General features: G+C 48.0%; 1 protein-coding gene across 1 annotated transcript in view; it reads right to left on the bottom strand.

Moving 5' to 3' along the window:
• Positions 1-21,218, bottom strand: part of ARMC9 (armadillo repeat containing 9) — a 100,933-nt gene that overhangs the window by 7,349 nt on the left and 72,366 nt on the right. Inside the window, exons 19-22 of the mRNA XM_081095157.1 lie at positions 17,377-17,481; positions 10,592-10,707; positions 6,919-7,055; positions 3,073-3,202 (exon numbers count right to left, since the gene is read on the bottom strand). Of these exons, the coding sequence (XP_080951283.1) occupies positions 3,073-3,202; positions 6,919-7,055; positions 10,592-10,707; positions 17,377-17,481 (488 nt within the window). The remainder of the gene's footprint in view (positions 1-3,072; positions 3,203-6,918; positions 7,056-10,591; positions 10,708-17,376; positions 17,482-21,218) is intronic.

Below are 21,218 nucleotides of genomic sequence, written 5' to 3'. Positions count from 1 at the left end.
CCCTTATATGGTCTCTGCTTATCAATAGGAACATGGCGCTGGAAGGAAGAGCAATAAAAGGCCCCTGGAGATACTATTCTGCCTGTGTTTGGAATGCTGCTGAGTCATAATCCCCACACAGAGGATCCCGTGTCCCTGCACTTCTCTGGAACCTCCCTTTGCATTAAGATGCTCAGGGGATGCCTAAGTGGAGTCTGCTCATGGGGTTCATTAGCAGCTGTGGGTCACTGCTTCCGGTATTCCCTTGGGGCTATAACAAAACCCAGAAACATGTGGGGGCTAGGAGCTGGGGGGAGAACACACCAGGACGTAGGAAAACCTCACGGGGTTTCCAACTCTCCCAGCCTAGTTTCTCTGGCCTCCTAGTTTGCATTTCTTTTGGCTGGATGCACCGTGTATGTGTCATCGCGAGCTGCCATATATCCTTTTGGGACAAATATGAGGGGGAAAAGCATATGTGTAGTATGGACGAAAAAAACAAGAGGGGGCCACATGCTAACCTGACTAGTTCAGGGAAAACCTGCAAAGCGGTTGGGCAAACTTAAAGACCTAAAATAACCACAAAGGATGGTCTGAAAATTAAATATTTGACTAAAAGCAGTTTATAGTGGGTAGTCGTGTATAGTGGCTAGTATTTTCCCTGACAAAGATCAACTTCGATTTTACTTAGCCTATTGTCTTTTTGCATCTAAAATAACATACGTGTGAAATGTCTGGGGAACTTGTAACCCCTTTTTCCGGACCCCTCAGGGCACAAAAATGGAACCAGGGCTTTCCCTCATTGTTATTGTTCTCATGTTAACTACCCTGTACCCATGTATGTAAAAGAAGCATATGTCCATCACTTCACTTTTTATCCAATCCCAGAGGTTCCCCTGCTTTGCTTTCTCCTACCTCCCTAATCTATCACCAATGGATTTCATGTAACCCACTTATGTTTTTTCCTTTTGATGGTAATTTATAAAAACAAGGTATGAACTCACCTTTCTCAGGAGCATTATCCCAATCCATTGAGATTCCGCTTCCTGGCAATTGTTGACAGTTGGGCTCAATTAAACTCACAAAATTCTTTACAGATTTGAATTTTTTTTTTTTTTTGAGGAACTGAATTTTTAATTTTATTTAATTTAAATTAGTTTCAATTTAAGAAATTTAACTGGTACAAAATATGTTTCTGTTAAAAGCAACTTCATTGTTTTGGTGTGACATTTCACTTTATTTTTTATTTTTTATTTATTTTATTTTATTTTTTATTATTATTAGTTAAGGTATTACAAATGTGTCCTCATGCCCCCCATTAACCCCCAACCTCCCCCCCACACACACACTCATGCTCCCATCCCCCTGTTGTCCATGTCCATTGGTTTGGCTTATATACATGTATACAAGTCCTTCGGTTGATCTCTTTCCCTTACCCCCGCCCTCCCCTACTTTCCTTCTGGGTGAATTTTTTTTTTTTTTTTAACCTTAACAGTAGACAGATGAAAAAATATCTTCCCTCCTTCTTTTGTAAATGACAAAATACTTGCAGAATAGTCATTTCCTGTCTGTGGCAGGACAGGATCTCTGTTTGATTCTGCTCCCAGCTGAGGACTGGATTCGAGGAGCCATCCCTCCCCTGTCCTCTGACAGCCTGGAGGGAAGGTCTAGGCAAATGCCCCTCCTGCTTCCCTGGGCTCCTGTCTGTGTGCTGTGCCTCGCCAGCGGGACCAGCAGGCAGCAGGGGGGCTGATGGGTGTTGGGCAAGACCCTGTGCCCATCTGGGCAGGGTGGCCCACCACCTTCCCGAGGGGAGAGCGGGAAACCACGCCCTGCACACGCCAGGGACTGGGCTGACAGATTTCCCGGGAGAGCACCTTGGCTCTTCTCAGGATAAATACCTTAAAAAATAAAAGTATTTTTAAGGCCTGGTTCATAGAATCGCTCCTTCCCTAGCTACTCAATGCGAAGGAGTCTAAGAAGCAAAACAGAAAAAAGAAAAGAAAAGGAAAACGTGGCCACAGGAGGGTGGAGCAGGCAGTGGTGTGGGGTCTGAACCTTCACCCCCGGCTTCCCCAGAGGCAATCCCCCTGGGAGACCTGTGTGGAAGCCACGGGGGTGGGGCTGGGGCTGCAAACATTTAAAACCACCTCAGCAAGCCTCTCATTTACCATGTGCCCACACCCACAGCTCTGAGCGGTTACGCAGCACCACCCAGCCAACTCCTCTTCTGGGGCAGGGGTTGTCCTCACCCTAAAGGCAGAGAAAGAGGAGTTGGGGACACTGAGCCTTGCAGAGAGCCACTATCCCCCCTTCCTCCTCCTGATTCACCCAACAAATAAGTTAAGAGCCGGTTCTAGGCCAGGAGAGGAAACACTGGGACAAACACCCTACACGTAGCTTGTCTTGGAGGACGTGGGAGTCGGTCATGGGCTACATGACCACACGGTGGGCTCCGTGGCCCTGGAATTCGGTGGAGTGACTAGAGTTTGTGGCCAGGAGGAAGAGGTGGGCAGCTGGGGTGCCTGGCGCTCAGGAGATGCTGGGTCTGGGGCTCCTCTCCCTGAGGTCTCCTCGGGTCTGAGAGAAGGGGCCTGTGAGACCACCGAAAGGCCCCATCTATATCCCAAGGACCCCGAGTGACCCACAAAGGCCAGCCTGTGCTCCATGGGTGCAGAGTAAGAGAAACGCCCTTTTCTCTGCCTGGAGGGCTTTGACTTGTTTCAGGAAGCTGACATCTGAGCCAAACCATGCCACTGCCTTCCTTCTCCGTTTTCTCCCCTCCATCCCACCCGTCTCCACAGCCAAGTGCTGAGAGTGGACGCTGTCCTCAAGCTGCCCTGAGTCATGCCCCCACCCCCCACCCCCAATTGTGTTCACCTTACAGTTCTCCCGAGTCCCTGGGCGCGTTTATGAGTTTCTTCTTCTGGGCTGATAACGGACAGTTCTCAGGCGCCAGAGCCCCTCTGCTCTGAGGTGAGCAGGCGGGTGGCTGCGTTCCCAGGGATCTCAGCACCTCGCCTCAGGCCCCAGAAAAGTGCTCCTTCTTCCTTCACCAGAGCCTGGGCCTCGGAGAACACCTCCCTTTCCTACCTGGTGGCTTCTCCGCTGCACAGGGCCCAGGGCACCTCCCTCGGGTGGCTGGGGGCCACGGAGGGGGGCAGGCGAGGCTCTCCCTGATGTCTTCCTGGCAGCCACTCCTCTGGCTTGGCGTCCCTGGAGGCTGGGAGAAGGAGAGAGAGCTCAGTGGACTTCTGTTCTGGAACCTCTTGAGGATGCTCTTTACAGGTCTGGGCGGCAAAGCCAAGAAAAGCACGCACCTAGGCCAGCCCCTGGCTGGTCCCTGCAGTTATGAACAGGGACTTGCTTTTTGTGCAGCTGGGACTTTCTAGGCAGCCCCCTCGACAGGCAGTACCTACAGCCGGGGTGCAGCAGCGCGCTCTGGCCCAAACACACGCAGCACAGGGAAGTGCAGGCCTGTCCGCCCCATGGCCTCCCCAGGTTCCCCTCTGCCTCAGCGAAAAGCCGACGACACATGGAATTCCAACAGGAGCCAGAGACACACTGAAAAATTGTTTTTTTCTGAAATTCAAATTCAACTTGGTGTCCTGTATTTTTACTTGGTAAGTCTGGCAGTCCCAGAGGTGGGGTTTTCTTTATTTTGAGCTGCCCCGGACGCCTGTAGGCCTGAATCCCTAATTCCCAGCTGCAGCCTTAAGCTGACCCTCTGCCAGGGACCAGGCCCGGCTCATCCTGCAGACCTCCATGGGGAAGTGACTGCCCAGGAGGTCTCCTCAGAGCCTGGGGACAGGGACCTGGACCCCTTCTTCTCTGGCCCCACTTCCTCTTCTCTTCCTACAGCCCAAGGGGTCCATGTTCGCTGTCAGAGCTCTGCAGCGAAAAGTCTGGATTCACAGCTTCCAATCTTTTCAGTTTTTTAAAAAATCTCTCTGGTACCTCTGTGATATGGCTTCTGCTTTATCTTAAATGTAGAAAGTCTTTCTGGCAGGTCTCCTCAGCCTGCAAGGGCATATCTCTGACTTCCCAAAAAGGACTGTTTCTGGTATGAAACCCAACGGGTGGCTTTATCTACTGGACAGTCTCCACCAAGCACTGGTCCGGAACTGATCCATGCTTCAGTGGCTGGCTTGTCTGTGCTCTCTGCTTAATGGGCTTAGGAGGAGGAACTAAGCTGAACTCTCCCTAGACCCTCTGTGGTTTTGGTTCAGTCACTAGATAGCAGTCACCCTTCCCTCCACTGTCCGCCACACTGTGGAGGCCTCCGGGGTCTCTCAGTCTGTGAGCGCTGGGAGCTGTGGAGAGAAGGGCAGCTGCCTGTGTGTCCCGAGGCTTCCTGGGACAAGCACTGGTTTCCTTTCTGTTCCTCCATCTCAGACAGGGCTGGGCATGTTTAACTCCAGGGCCCACTGACAAGGCATGTGATGCTGATATTCAAGATAGTCCTGGTCATTGGGGAAATGAGAATAACTTCCCTCGGGCCATATTCTTGGCTTTATTCCTTGGGAATGATTTCCTTCCAGCACCTGGGGTGAGTTCTTTGCTTAAAAAGATTGTACTTCCCCCAGCTGGTGTGGCTCAGTGGTTGAGTGTCACTATGAACCAGGAGGTTACGGTTCTATTCCTGATCAGGGAATATGCCTGGGTTGCGGGCTCAACCCAGGAGGCAGCCGATCAATGATCCTCTCCCATCATCCATGTTTCTATCTCTCTCTCCCTTCCTCTCTGAAATCAATAAAAAAAATATGCTGGCCTTGCATTCAGTTGATCAAGCAGTTTGAGGGTCCCACAGGTTTCTTCTCATGAGTTTTACCTTCGTGTTGACTGATGCATAGGTCTGAAGGGGGTGTCCTGAGCAAATGCCCTGCAGGTCACACTGGTGGGTCCCCACTGGGTCCTGGGTGGGGCGTTAATTCCCAGCCGAGTGAAGGCCAGGAGGCCAGACTCCGCAGCAGGTCATGTGAGCAAGGGGACCTGTGGGGAGTGGCTGGGCGAGGCCAGGATGGGACGGGAGACAAGGTGAGCAAGAGCACAGAGAAGCAGGACTGCGTGGGGAGGGCCAGGAGTCAGGTCCGGGAAGGAATGACACAGACAATGGGGTCAGGTGGCCACCCGGCCCTCGGCCTTCTTCGCTCCTTGCTCATCCGCACAGCACTTGTACTGGCGGAGCCCAGCTGCCGCTCACAGCCAGTCTCAAATTAGCATCCCAAGCACGGAAGCCAGGACTGTCTGCCACCCTCCTCACACAGAGGCTGGTGACAAAAGGAAGAGATGGCTGTGGCCAGGCCAGCGGGAAGCCGACACTGGCCTGGGGACATGGGTCCCGGGTGGCTGTGGCTGGGCAAGCCTGAGAGAGGGTAGGAGGAGGCACGAATCTAGACCAGAAACGGAGAAGGTGCCCACTAAGGGACCCAGGGAAAGCCGTTACCTGGGCTTGGCTTCTCCCAGAGAAGAACTGGGGTGAGTAAAAGGAATTTAAAGGGGAGCTGAAGATGCTGGCCCGAGGCTGAGAGCAGCCTGGCAGAGCGGGTGAGCAGAGGTTGGTAGGCCTAGTCCAGGGGTGGGCAAACTTTTTGACTCGAGGGCCACAATGGGTTCTTAAACTGGACCGGTGGGCCGGAACAAAAGCATGGATGGAGTGTTTGTGTGAACTAATATAAACTCAAAGTAAACATCATTACATAAAAGGGTACGGTCTTTTTTTTTTTTAGTTTTATTCATTTCAAACGGACTGGATCCGGCCCGCGGGCCGTAGTTTGCCCACGGCTGGCTTAGTCTCTGGCAGGTGAAGGGCACACAGGTCAGTGTTCTGGAGTCCACCAAGGTGGGAGGGGAGTTGATGGGCAGAGGGGGAGTCTGAGAAAACAGAAGCAGGTGGAGGTTGGGAGACTCAGACTACGGTCTCAGCGTTCAGAAGGGGCTGACAGGTGCACTCACAGCGTGACTTGGGATGCGCAGTTGTTCCTACTCCAGGCCCCCCATCTGGAGGGGCTGCTGAGCAGCTGCTGCCTCCCCAGGGAGAGGCACTGGGGGGCGACTGGTGATTGCCAAGGCCAAGTCCCTGGTGGGTGCCCACTGTCCTCACCTGAGGCACCAGAATTTGCCAGGGCCTTCACGTTGTCAGGGCTAATATTAATTGTTCTTGAAAACAACAATAATGTCAACATTGCCAATCAGATGCCACTCAGCCCTCTGTCTATGATAACCTCCAATGCCGCCTGGCAGGTAACAGCATGTACGTCTTTCCAAAAGATAGGACCACACCTGCAATCAGTGCAAGACAGAGAGCCACCTTGGTGGTCATTTGGTAAAAGTAGGATGTTACTGATAAATAAGTTACCCTAAATGCAACCTTTTGGAGGTCCAGGCCTATGGAACTTGAAACCATTTTTAACTCAACGGCATCAGATCAAATTGGCAAAAATTGTTACACAGCCTAAAACCTCCACCCGGGCAGCAGAAACCTTTGGATACATTGAGCCCAAAGGCGTATTACTGCTTAAAGCTCTAGTAGAACCCAGTAAAGAACAGATGATCAAAGCTGGCAGAGCCTCTAGCACTGCTCACAGCAGGAGACTCTCCCGCCGAGTCCCCGACAGCCTGCTTCCTTTACGCTCTGGGACTGTCTGCTGCTCCGAACCCGGGCTTGGAAGTGTTTGGATCCAATTGTGGGCAGATGATAAAAGTTCTCAGATGTTTCTCATACTGGAATCTGACCTGCTCCTCTGTTGTTTTTCCTATTTGAATGGAGATTAGGGTCTTATCTGGCTTGCTCATATCCTTTTAATTTCCTCTTGAAAATTAAAGAAAATACTTTGTATGTTTCTGATGCAACGCATATATATTTTTTCTGGCATCTGAAAAATACTTTTTAGAAATCAGCAGCCCCAAAGTGTCCCCACGTGCTGCCCGTGTTATTACATGAAGTCGAAACGCAAGGCTCCGAAGCACCAGGCTCGCCGCCCTTGCAGACTGGAAGGTGGGCCTTGGGCGGGGACTGGAGGCAGCCGTTCCTGGCATGCCGGGATGTCTGGGGGGAAACGGGATGGTCTTCCAGCCTGCAGGAAAAATGAAAAACAGCCATCAAAACAGAAAGCCAGGAGATACTGGACTGCTATCTTGTAGCATCACAAACAAATACAGAAAGTGGAAGTACCTGAAATTCTTTTGTTAATTTGCTATTAGCAGATATTAAGCCTTTTTAGGGGTATTGGTAGAAACTTAAGAAGTACCCTTGCCTTGACCATGTTAGCTCTTATACATTTAGTGATACGTAGCTTAGTATCTTTCTAAGACACAATTCTATCTTTTGGCTTTGAGTGACCTGGGGTATGACATTTCAATCAATTTAAGGAACCAATCTTCTGGTTCGTCCTCTAAGGGTGAAATAGATTAGTGAAGGGATGGGTCCAATCCGAAAAGACGTGACATGTCATGTCAGCCATGACAAGTGGAGTTAGGCAAACACAGGAATCTGCCTAGATCAGCGGTTCTCAACCTGTGGGTCGGGACCCCTTTGGCGGTCAAATGACCCTTTCACAGGGGTCGCCTAAATACATCCTGCATATCAGATATTTACATAATGATTCATAACAGTAGCAACATTACAGTTATGAAGTAGCAACAAAAATAATTTTATGGTTGGGGGTCACAACATGAGGAACTATATTAAAGGGTCGCAGCATTAGAAAGGTTGAGAACCACTGGCCTAGATGGTGTAGGTATGGCCTTCTGTCGGCACCTGGTGGGTGAAGGTGTCTGGCAGATACTCATTCATCCAGCAGACATGTATTAGGTGTCTCAGTACACCAGACCCAGGCCAGGTGTGACAGATGTGAGCGAGCAGGGTGCTCCCAGGCCAGCCTGTATGCACAGCACTCACTCCCCTCAGCAAGGAGACACTAGCCACCAGCTCTAGTGAGGGCTGGGGGTGGGGGGTGGGGGCACATCGAAGCAAGCACATGCCCACCTGTCTTAGGAGTGGGCCCCATGAAATAGTTGTTCTTGAATGTCAATTCCAATAGCAAAGACAAGCAGACACTTAACTGTCCTAAGGGGGCACGAAACGCTGTGTGTGTGTGTGTGTGTGCGCGCGCACGCACGGGTGTACGTGTGCCAGTCCTGAACTCTGACCTGGGGCCAAAAGAGGGAGAATTTACCAGATGTAACACCATGAGCAAGGTGAAGAGGCAAATAAATGACTCACGCTGGGTTGTTACAGAAAGATTTAAGCACCATAAGGATTGGCAGCTGCAGGTACAGGGTGTCCTGGGAGTTTCCAGGGCTGGGGGAGGGGGGTGGGCGTCAATAGAGAGGGACCGTGCCGGCCAGGGTTTGACTAGATTTGATCTCTAAAGGAAACAGGAGCCACAGGAATGGCATTCCATGTCCATGGTTGTGGAGCGGGGACCCAGCAGGGAGGTCCCTTAGGAGGCTCTCCTGGGCAGAGGAGCGCGCTCAGGAGGGCAGAGAGAAGGGCAGAGCAGGAGCATGTGGGAAGGAGAGGGCTCTGCGTCCATGGACGGTTCTAGCTCAGTGTCTGGGTAGTGACACCATTCCCTGAAGCAGGGGGCTCAGAGGACTGTGCCTTCACCCAGGAAACCTGAATCAGGGATGCTGCAGGGACAAGTCTGGGCTGAAATTAGAGATGTGGGTGTCAGCAGCATGGAAACCAGACAAGTGGGGCCTGCAGTACATGGCATTTAGGAGGAAGAGGGTGAGAGTGAGGGACCGCCCACAGTGTCAGCGGACATGGAGGGGGAGGGCTGTCAGCAGTGTTCTGGGGTCAGAACAGGAAGGCCACCGTGGCTGAGGCAGCAATAACTTGCTGAAGTCACTACCAGACCACGTGGGGCTGTGAAGGGAGAGGAGGATGGGCCAGGGAAGTCACCAGAGAGGTGAGGGAGGCAGGGAGATAGCAGTGGCAGTTGGAGGTGAGTTTGAAGAGGGAGCAAAAGAGGCATTAAATGATGGAGCAAAGATCGGACAGTGATGGGAGGAGAAGGAATTCTAGAATCCATGGAGGAGGGAGGCTTGGATCAGAAAAAAACAGGCCAAGGGGGAGGCACGCATCTGACGCTGGGCTGAGGAAGTGTCCCGGATTGCACAGGGACCATTGTATTTGTTTTTATTTTCAACCTTTCTTTTCATGATTATAAAACCAGTGTTTATCATGAAAAGATTAGGAGAAAATATAGAATCTATAATGTTCTGCCCTCCAAATACCTAGACATTTTTGACATCTTTTAAAAAAGGCAGATACAGCCCTAGCCAGTTTGGCTCAGTGGATAGAGCATCGGCCCGCAGACTGAAGGGGCCCAGGTTCCATTCCAGTCAAGGGCATGTACCTCGGTGGCAGGCTCTTCCCGGCTCAGGCCCTGGTCAGGGCGCTTACAGGAGGCAACCAATCAATGTGTTTCTCTCACATTTATGTTTTTCTCTCTCTTCCACTCTTTCTAAAAGATCAGTGGAAAAATATCCTCAGAGGAGGATTAACAACAACAAAAGCAAATACATACCCCCAAAAAACACACACAAAAACTCGGGATCACTGTGAGTGGCCAGTAGGCTAGATCCACACTATTTTTAATTTGCTTTATCATTTCCTAATATATTATGAGGCTCTTCCCATGCATTAAATATTCTTCTAAAACATCATTTTTCAATACTGTTTTGTGTGAATATATAATTTATGTAATCAGCCTCCAACTTTGGCCATTTAGATTATTTTTCATTTTAAAAATAACTAGAGGCCCGATGCACAAAATTCGTGCAAGAGTAGGCCTTTGCAGCCGCAGTGGCTGCCTGGATCCCTCCCTCCCAGATGCATTGGCTGCCTCGTCCGGAAGGTCCTTGGGTCTAATTAGCATATTACGCTTTTATTATTATAGATGTGGCAATAAATACCTTTGTATATATCTCTGTAAAATTCTGACTTCTCAGTATAAAATCCTAGAAGTGGGGTTACTGACTCCAAAAGTACTAGTATTTTGAATGCATACAAAGCACAGTATCAGAGTGCCCCCAAGGTCACTGAGATTCTCGATCTGTCTATGCTCTGGCGGCACTGGGTTCTTGGGGGTGCTGGTGTGTGTGGAGAGTTATATTACTTTTTAAAGAGGCCGACTTAAAGCTCCCGAACGTCCTTTCTGCCACCCCTGCGCCCCGCCACCCCCTCCGACCACACCACATCGGCCAGTTCTCTCCCCTCTAGGCGCTGCTGAGAGCAGGAATCCCATCTCATTTACTGGTGCACCCCCAGCAATCAGCACACCATCTGCACCGAGTGACATGCATGGAGGGTGGTGATGGGCAATTGCTTTGCTATAGTGGGAAGGCCCACTGTTTCAGGAAAATGAGGTTTCTCATTCCTTGCAGGGACCATATCCACCAATCATGGGACAGCCACATGTGCCCCCAGGTATGGAACATGTCTTTTCTTTCTCTCCTGGCTCATAGGTTGATGCTCAACCCACTGAGCCATGCTGACTGGGGCAGGATAAATGCTTTTCAATAGAAACATTTTATTTTGATGTTATAAACATACATCTTACATTGCAGTTTAAGAAAATAAATCCTTTTAGCCCATACTTACACTGGGTACCCATTCCTGTGGCCGCTGGGGGTGACGGGCCTGCGCAGGGGCTCGTCGCCGCCCCACTGCACACCAGCTGGCCCCTTCCGCCTCGTCTTCCCTGTGTTGGTCATGATCTGGTGGAAGGAAAGAGAAAAAGGGGCTGGAGAAAGCATCTTGAAAGCTGACCTAGAAGTAGAACTTACTATACTTAATTCATCAATTTATAGTAGTACGAGGCTTTGCAAATAAAAGAGGATAGATCATGCCATAGATTATTCAAATTTTCTCCTTGTGTTTGCGTATTACACCATTTAGTAATATAAATTAAAAAAAATCAAACCATAAAAAAAAGGAGACAAGCCCTAGCTAGTTTGGCTCAGGGGATAGAGCGTCAGCCTGCAGACTGAAAGGTCCTGGGTTCGATTCCGGTCAAGGGCACAGGCCTGGGTTGCAGGCTTGATCCCCAGTAGGGGGCTACAGGAAGCAGTCAATCAATGGTTCTCTCTCATCATTGATTTTTCTAACTCTCCCTCTCCCTTTCTCTCTGAAATCGATAAACAAAATATTTCTTTTTTAAAAAGGAGACAAAAATAGTTGAATATAGTAATGTCACATCTCTGGAGAGGACCAGCTTTTGAAAGCAAGAAGGGAAAAAAAGACAGATTTACTTTCATGAAAAATTAACGTTTCCACCCTGGCCGGTGTTCTAAGTGGTTAGAGTGCTGTCCCTCCCCAAGGGTTGTGGGTTCAATTCTGGCTCCAGTCGGGGGGAGTGCGGGAGGCAACCACAGCAACAACAAATTTAACATTTCCAAATATAGAGTATATTAAAGATAAGCAACAGACTAAGAAGAAATATTTGCAGCAAATTTAAGTGATTAAAGGTTAAAATTTTCATCAGATAAGGAACTCTTATAGATAAATGGGCAAAGAATTCAAACAGCCAAGGCACAAAACAGAAAATATCACCATAAAATAGAAAAATAATCAATCTTACAAATGAGAAGTGAAGAAATAAAATGAAGTCACCATAGTCAAGCTGCTAAATTACTAAAATCAAGTAAGTCGAGGCCTGAGGAAATGATTCTATTCTTGCTTTAACTAGTCTGGGAACTTGAACTTTGGAACTTGCCAGTCCCGTGTCAATGCCTGGATATAGAACATACCCAGATAACCTTCAGAAGGACCGAGGAAGAATGTGTGAGTACCCAGACCACCTGACATCCAGTTTCCAGACCATGGTCATCTAGAGAATTATCATCTCTGACCAATTCAGAGGCTAAGAATGCAGAACTGATTCTTTCCAAGAATGTACTTGTTGCTGTAAGAGCCCTCAGCTTTTCTTTCTTCTTTGGAACACTGGGTATTGCCTAGTTGTGTTTCTGGTTTGCATACCCTAAGACCCTTGAATAAATCTTTATTATTTATTTCTAGCAGTAGCCTCCTGACTCTTTTTGAGTTTTTCAACACAACTAATTAGAAACTACAATTTTAGCCTTGGCCAGGTGGCTCAGTTGGTCCAAAGGGTCCTGGGTTCAATTCCGGTCAAGGGCATGTACCTTGGTTGCAGGCTCCTCCTAGCCTGGGTCCTGGTCAGGCAGGAGGCAACCAATCAACGTGTCTCTCTCACATTGATGTTTCTCTCTGTCTTTCCCTCTCCCACTCTCTCTAGAAAAATCAATGGAAAAATATCCTCGGGTGAGGATTAACAAAAAACAAAATGTAAGTGGCTGGAAATCTGAGATAACTCTTTTTTTTTATAATTTTTTTTTAATTAAATCTTTATTGTTCAGATTATTACATTTGTTCCTCTTCCCCCCCCCCCGCCCCCCATAACTCCCCTCCTCCCAGTTCCCGCCCCACCCTCCGCTCTCACTCCCCACCCACTGTCCTCTTCCACAGGTGCACGATTTTTGTCCAGTCACTTTCCGCATCTCCCACACCCCTTTCCCCCCCCAAGAATAGTCAGTCCATTCCCTTTCTATGTCCCTGATTCTATTATGATCACCAGATTATTTATTCACTTGATTCTTAGATTCACTTGTTGATAGATGCATATTTGTTGTTCATAATTTGTACCTTTACCTTTTTCTTCTTCTTCCTCTTCTTAAAGGATACCTTTCAGCATTTCATATAATACTGGTTTGGTGGTGATGAACTCCTTTAGCTTTTCCTTATCTGTGAAGCTCTTTATCTGACCTTCCATTCTGAATGATAGCTTTGCTGGATAAAGTAATCTTGGTTGTAGGTTCTTGGTATTCATCACTTTGAATATTTCTTGCCACTCCCTTCTGGCCTGCAAAGTTTCTGTTGAGAAATCAGCTGACAGTCGTATGGGTATTCCCTTGTAGGTAACTGGGTTTCTTTCTCTTGCTGCTTTTAAGATTCTCTCTTTGTCTTTTGCTCTTGGCATTTTAATTATGATGTGTCTTGGTGTGGTCCTCTTTGGATTCCTTTTGTTTGGGGTTCTCTGCGCTTCCTGGACTTGTAAGTCTATTTCTTTCACCAGGTGGGGGAAGTTTTCTGTCATTATTTCTTCAAATAGGTTTTCAATATCTTGCTCTCTCTCATCTTCTGGCACCCCTATAATTCTGATGTTGGTACGCTTGAAGCTGTCCCAGAGGCTCTTTACACTATCTTTGTATTTTCGGATTCTTTTTTCATTTTGCTTTTCCAGTTGGGTGTTTTTTGCTTCTTTGTGTTTTGAATCTTTGACTTGATTCTTGCGCTCCTCTGGTCTGCTGTTGGGTGTCTGTATAATATTCTTTATTTCAGTCAGTGTATGCTTAATTTCTAGTTGGTTCTTTATCATAACATCGAGGGTCTCATTAGATTTCTTGAGGATCTCACTACGTTTATCGGCGGTCTCACCAGTCTTTTCGAGGGCCTTACTAAGTTTATCGGCAGCTTCTAGACAGTTCTTGAGAGACCTTAAAAGTGTGGTTTTGAGCTCTATATCTTCCATTTCTGACATTTGCGTCCTGTTTCTTTGTCTCCGCATTTTTTTATCTTTTCTTGGTGCACCCCCTAGTGGTCTTTGTGCGCAGTCTTGTAGTTAAGCCTTGATTGTTGTTGGTAATACCAGGGGTGATTTGACCTCCAGGCTAACTGGCTATGAGAGTGTCTGCAGCGGGAGAGCTTCTGTGCTGGAGCTCTAGGGCGGTGCTAATCTAGCCTTTGCCTGAGGCTATCCGGCAAATGGCGCTGCGCAGGGCTTGGGCGGGGCGGGTCCCTGGGGATCTACAGGGCAGGCCGGAGCGAGCAGTTATGGCTGCTCTCAGTTCCGTCCCTAGGGGCTCTGCCTCTCAGAGTCCCAGAAACTGCTGCAAACCTCGGAGAGAAAGCTGCCTTCGAGTTCTGACCAGAGCCAGACAGTCCCGCTTCTCCTGTTTGAGTCTGGGTCCCTAGAGACTCGCCAGGATCTGGAGCTCAGAGTCTGAAACTCCCTCCCGATTGAAAACAACAACCGCGCCCTCCGCCGCCAGCCGCTCTGCGCTCGCACTCCGCACCTGAGTATTTCACTTCAGCACTGCGCCTCCTCTGAGTCTGGGTATGATATTCTCTTTCCTCCTAGTTGTAGAATTTCCACTCAGCCAGCCTTCCTGTGGTTCTGGATGATGTCTGTTCTGTCCTTTAGTTATATCTCTGAAGTGGTTGTTCGAGGCAGCAATCTCCGGTGTTAACCTATGCCGCCATCTTGGTTTCTCTCTTCAAATCTGAGATAACTCTTTTGGAAAGCAGTTTGGCATTTTATATCAAGAGTCGTAAAAATGTCCATATCCTTGGGTGTCAATCATAGTGAAAGAATCCCAAATATGAAAAATGTTAAATAAATAAAGTTGCTTTACAAAATTATTATAGAGTGAAACTGAAACAATCTAACTGTCCAGTCATAGGGGAATAATTAAGTAAAACATGGCATGTTCATTTGAAATATTATATAGCCATTTACACTGATAAATACTAGTTATAAAGAAAATGTTCATTTAAAACATTAAATAGCCGAAACCGGTTTGGCTCAGTGGATAGAGCGTCGGCCTGCGGACTGAAAGGTCCTAGGTTCGATTCCGGTCAAGGGCATGTACCTGGGTTGCGGGCACATCCCCAGTAGGAGATGTGCAGGAGGCGGCTGATCGATGTTTCTCTCTCATCGATGTTTCTAACTCTCTATCTCTCTCCCTTCCTCTCTGTAAAAAATCAATAAAATATATAAAAACAAAACAAAACAAAAAAAAACCCAAAATAAAACATTAAATAAAAGTCAAGTTATAATACTGCATATAAATGATGCTTTTGATTATGTTAAAAGTATGAAAAAAGTCTGGAGGGATTTAGTCAAAGACACTAAATGACTGCAGTGGCTATGTGGGATAGCAGAACCAAGAGTAATTTTTCTAAGTGTTCCGTAATATGGTTATATTATGTTATTAATTTAGTTGTTCAAAAAAGAAATCACTGAAAAACTGGTGAAATCTGAATAAAGTCTGTGGATGCTCCAACACCAATTTCCTGGTTTGACAAGTGCTGCAGTTACATAAGGTACTGGGGAAACTGGGTGAGGGGGCATGCGACCTCTCTGCGTGACTTTTTCAACTTCCTGTGAATTTACGATTATTTCAAAGAAAAAAGTTTAAATTTTTTAAAAATTGGAATTATATCTGTGATTTCTTGATTTTTACTGACAAGTTATTTGGGTTTATCTACAACTATTTGAGTGAAGGAAAAGAAAAAGGGTCACTTTCTGATGGAAAGCACAATAGGCCTCACCTGTGTTGGGGGACAGCCACCAGCTCGGGCAGTGGGCAGCAGGCAGGCTGGGCCTAGACCTGCACTGGTAAGGGAAGGGAAAAAGACAGGAGAGAGAAGGTGGGAGGGAGGCCTCTACCCTCTTGGAGGAAATGGAACATAATTAAGCTTTCCAAATAAGAACTAAAATGTAGTTTTGTTTTCCTTTATATCACTTGTGAAATTCGCAAGAGAGCGGTTTGAACTGCAATCACTTGATACTTGGTCCACTCTGACCTCCCTGTCACACTGCCCCCACCTAGGATCTAGGCCTCACCACAGAGCAGGCCCCTTACGTCCAGTTCTCGGCGGTACTTTAGGACCTTTCATGCCTTCTCTTCCCCCCGTTTTGCCAGTAAGAACACTTGGGTCTTTCCACACAGAGCTGAGGGGGCTAAGTCTGAAGCTCCTGGGAAAGGGAGAGAGTGAATACGTGGGTTCCTTCAAGTCTGTTGCCAGCCCTCTGCCTCCTTCTCTCCCCTCCACTGTCCTTTGGAGCTTGACCCACCCTCTTCCTCCAGGAGGAGAGAAAACATATCACTGATATTTGAGTGTTTCAGCCTTTGGAAAACCCAGGCAGCCAAACCAAGTCCTTAAAATGTCACAGACCTAAGAAATAATTTATGGTGTGTGGTATCTGTCCTCTTCAGTGGGTTAGGAAACCGAGTCTGGTGTGTGGGACAGAATGGTCTGGTTTATTATCAAGGTACCAGAGGAAAGGTCCTTGGTGAAGAGGGTTCAGTGTGCAGGGCCCAGGACCTCTCATGTGGCATGCCTGGGGTCTCAGAGCAGCCACTGTTTCCTAGTTATCTACAACCTGCTGACCTTGCAGGGGGAGCCGCGGTGTGGCCCATGCGATTTCTGGGACCCTCAGCTGCAAAGGAGCCTTTCTGAGCTGGAAAGATCTTAAACAGTATCTGGTCCAACAACCTGCTGTCTACACAGAGGTCCACAGAAATGCTCAGGGGTTGCTGGGAGAGAAAAGAGAAAGGGTTCCTGACTATCCAGAGGAACTCAGCTCTCTGTCACAGATGGAGAGTGTATTTGAAAGAACAAAATCTGCCTCTAAAAGTTCTGCTGCTTAAAAAAATTTAACCACAATTTAAAAAATGCAGCTCATGATTTAGCTGCATGTAATTTATTTACTAGTAAAAGATGGTCAACACATGCCAATTTAGGTGAAAGATATATTTTTCCATTTACTAGTTTTTGAGTACTGATGAATCACTTAAAGAAATTATGACATATTATAAAGTATAGAGTATAAATGTAGATACTTAAAAATACTCACCGTCCCAGACTCCCTTGCAGCTAGGGGCCATGTGACCCAGTTCTGACCAGTAAAATATATGTGGATGTCACCAGATGGAGCATCGGGAAAAGCACGTGAGGGGGTGGGTTTGGCTGGCCTGCATGTTTGGCCTTCTCCCCGACTTTATCATGAATTTAAACCTAGAGCTGCATCCATCATCTCATGACCAAGAAGCTCAAGCACATGGATGAAGGGCTGACGCACAGGGCAGAACTACCACAGGGCTAATGGAATTAAAGCTTCCAGGCCCCAGAGGGGGCCCTAGTAATGTGTTTTTGTTTGGGCATATGTTTTTGCAAAATTTGCAGAAGTAGGATATTTGTAATCACTTAATACTGCTGTTTTCTCCTACTCAGACTTTCCTTCTAACAGACAAGACATGTGAAAATTAAGAAGCTGGACAGGTAGATAATTACTACCAAGCATGGGCAGACCTTCAGATATTATGAAGGTCCCTGGCGTGTGCCCTTTAGTTATATTCTAATCCCTCTTCTATTCACCAACAGGTCTACTTGTGACAGGCAGCTAGGGCCACCGTGCACTTCAGGGCCACTGGAAACACACTGGCTAACATGGAACTTCTCATAAACACAGTATCGTAACAGAATAGACCAAACCCTCATATGTTATGGCAAACATTCACGCCATCAATGGTCCATCTCTCCTTTCTACTTCAGGACCCCCAGCCCCTTCACGTGGTACTTACTCCCAAGTACTCCGTGGTCAGGAGCTTCTCGCCTGAGAGTTCTCCGAGCTGGGGCTGGATCAGTTCGTCTTTGTCCAGATCGGCTTCCATGGTGTCATGGTCCTCCTGTTTCAAAAGAGACACAGGGTGAATGCTCTGGACCCCTGCCGCAAGTTCCAGTGGGCAGCTGCCACAAAATGAGAAGGCCTTAGCCCAACCACAGCAATGCGTGGGTCGGCCTTCTGCTCATGCCTCTCCATGAAGACAAACAGGAGAATGCCAGTCCACCTCTTTAGGAGGCTGGGTGCCTGTTAAACACGTCCACAGCCACAGCTGAGAAGAGGTTCAATAAGATGCTCAACCTCAACGGTCTTGAATGTATCAATGTTAACATCCTGGTTGTGGCATTACACTATAGTTTTGCAAGCTGTTACCATTGGATGGAACTAGATAAAAGGTTCATAGGATTGTTCTGTAGTATTTTTAACAATTGCATGAGAATCTACAATGATCTCAAAATAAAAGTTCCAACTGTAGCCGAAACCGGTTTGGCTCAGTGGATAGAGCGTCGGCTTGCGGACTGAAAGGTCCCAGGTTCGATTCCGGTCAAGGGCATGTACCTGGGTTACGGGCACATCCCCAATAGGAGGTGTGCGGGAGGCAGCTGATCGATGTTTCTCTCTCATCGATGTTTCTAACTCTCTATCTCTCTCCCTTCCTCTCTGTAAAAAATCAATAAAATATATTAAAAAAAAAAGTTCCAACTGTAAAAAGAGAGGAGTTAAAACAAAATAGCATCTATGAGCTGGTACACATCTGTGTGTAATCAAATGCCAGCTGAGCAGCAGCCATAGTAACGGGGGCCCTGTAGTCCTTTCCCACCCCCCCGCCAGGACTTGGGCGATTGCACTGTCCTTTGCAGGTTAAATGATAAAGATCAGTATAAAACAGACCAGACCGTCGTCTGACCCGGGTACTGACCAAGGAAGGACGGAGTCCATATGAATTCAGGGAGCTGGCCTGCTGTGGAAGCGGGAAAGGGGGATGGGTGGGCCTGCGAGGAAGCTGGCAGTCCAATCTGGGGGTGGGGAGGGGCTTGTAGAGGGGGTGCCCCAGGTCATCACGCCCTGGTGACCATGGCTCCTGAGATCATCTAACCAATCCTTCCCCTAATTCCTGTCCACTCAACACCCTGTAATTTGGTTCCTCTAAACTTGCCAACAGGAAGAGAAAGCTCTATTCTGCAAACATGAGTACCCTGTTTTATTTTCAAATGAATTTCCAGTCGTTCTGGATGCTCCAGGCTTTTGTGAATTTGATTTACCTGAGTCAGTTTCCAAGGAATCTGAAAGCTCAAATTCCCAGGAGGACTGCCTCTGGGTAGGGCTGTTGGGAGGGAGGGAGTGGGGTGGGTGCAGGCCTATCTCTCCAGGCTCATTTTAGGACACAGATAGCGCCATCTGCCACTGCTAGACAGTGTCACCCAGGATGGGCCGTCTGAAGAAAGGGGGATTTGACTTATTCTAAGTGGTCCCCAAAGGCAGAGCAGAGCCAGCAGGCTCCAGAGCCTTCTCTGTCAGGTAGCCTGTCTCACTGGTGGGAGGGGCCGTGAGGACTCCCACCAGCACACACTAGAGAGCATTTAAATGGTGCCCTCGTATAGAACCATCGAGGAACCTGCTTTCCATTCCAATAGCGCCTTCCATCCTAACTCTTACGACTACGGTGTGGATCCTTCCATCATTATTTTGTTTGATGTGGAAAACAAGCCTGAGATAGTGACAACTCCATGGTGACAGCCTGGCCTGGGGCTTGGGGCAGCCCCTTTCTGCCCAGGTCTTTTTGGCTTGGCCACTTGGGGCCTGCAGAAATGCCTGTTTCCGAGGAGGCCCAAGCAGACTCGCCAGGTCATCTGAGGCCCGAGGGTACCCAGTGCCTGGTCCAGGTTGAGCTCAAGGGCCAGAGAGTGTGAAGAGGAGGGCCACAGCAGCTTTCTGGAGTTCACAGTCTCATCCCGCTCTCTTCCCGTCCCATCTAATCACAGAGAATCCACTCCGATCCACCCTGGAACACCAGGTTCAGGGGCGATCTAATGAGTCAGAATGGGTCCTGACTCAGTCGCCATAGCCAGGGCAGAGCTTTCTCCTGCTGTGGCTTCACCTGAGTAGGCAGCTCAGCCAAGTGTAGCTACTCACCATCCTGAAATTTCAGTCGGGGACCCTCAGAGGTAATGCCATCTGTGAGGCCCGGCCTGGGGTCAGCACTGGGACAGCGAGGGGAGATTTACACCGTGGCCTCGGCTCGGAGTTCAGTTTACTAAAACACCAACACCTCAGTCATCAAATAGTGTGTGCAACACTTGATTATTTCAGGAAAAGGACTGCTCCTTGTGAACAAAAGCGTGGGCTCTGTGGTCAGAGTGAGGGCAGTGGAGTCGTGTTTCAGCTCTTTTCCAGGGAACGAAGCTTTGGAGGCACGGGTTGGGAATGGGCATATGAAGCGCGATTTCACAGAGGGATTGGTGATATGCCACTTCCCTGCCAGGATGGAATGTGAAACGTTAAGAAACAAAGCAAACGTCCACATTCCATTTCAATGGAAAATAAATGGTCAATGGCTAACCTCGGTCACCACCGGCCAAGTATTTCTTTACCCTGGACAACAAGTACATGTGTGAGACATTCACTTGCCGATCAACCTACACTCATACAAACTAGTGACCGCAATGAAAGCTCGATGTGTTAACTTGCTCAAAAAACAAGTTCTAAGAGATTTGTTAAGATATTTATTTTTAATTAAAACAAGTTGAAATTTTTCTCATTAAAAGTAGCATATAGTTAAGTTTTTTTTTGTAATTGATAGGCCTTTCCTAACCTCCAACACACAGGACAAGGTCCGCGCTTGGTCCCTAATATACAACCCTTCACTAGAAGTTGACTCGAGTTGCAGCTACTGTGTAAGTGTGGGCACCCCAGCCACCCACTCACCACCGTCTCTTTACTGGCAAAACACGGGCAAATACCATTGGTGCTTTCAAGAACATCATGTTAATGTTAAACGCATAAATGTAAGAACACGGACATGAAAACCGTTTTTCAGTTGGTAGTTCTTGGTTAAGACAGTTTTGCTCCGAGGCTCTAACTTGGAAGCCAGGGCTCTTGTCAGCGCCTGGGTTTCCCATCCATCCATCAAGGGCACCTTGCCGACTCCTTTAAAATCATGGCTTATATTCTCTGATCCTGAAAAGGCATATACTGTATAGACGTAAACAAGTCACTGTCGTCATCTTTCTAGGAAACGCTAACACTGGTGAAAAGGAAAAGGAGGCATCGCCAGGGCTCCCGAGACTTGACGAGCCACAGTAAACTGAGCTGAGCCAGTGGAGCTGGAAAGTGCAATTGAACAAAGAGACGCAAGAGCTGAATTCAATACTATTCAATCTAATTCCCAGCCCCTCTGGGAAACTATGCGGGAGGGAGGTTCGGGAAGGTGAGGAAACCGGGAGGCGCGGTGGGAAGGGTAAGCAGAGAGCTGACCAAGAGCGATGCCCGCTGTGGCAGGCACTTTTGCCAACAGGATCAGAACCACTGAGGATGTATGAGAACTTTCTGCAATGGGCAAACCTAGGACACATTCAGTGACAATTACTGCTCAAGCATTCCATCTGGGAGAGAGGCAGCTACTTCCCAGTCCTTCCCCAGTTTCCGTGGGAAGGATTCTGCTCCCCTCACTCAAGTGCAGGCAGCTGAGGGTGGCGATGCCCCAGGGCCAGAGCCCATGTGAAAACAGCCACATCGCTAACTTTTCCGAGCTGCTCTTGAAATGCCAAACGAAACATATTTCGCAATCCACTTAGTGAAGGA

This window comes from Myotis nattereri (genome assembly GCF_964212035.1).
Source record: "Myotis nattereri genome assembly, chromosome: 7".
Taxonomy (NCBI): Eukaryota; Metazoa; Chordata; class Mammalia; order Chiroptera; family Vespertilionidae; genus Myotis; species Myotis nattereri.
Note: the sequence above shows the minus strand (reverse complement) of the source record. Positions and strands in the feature narration are given on the sequence as shown.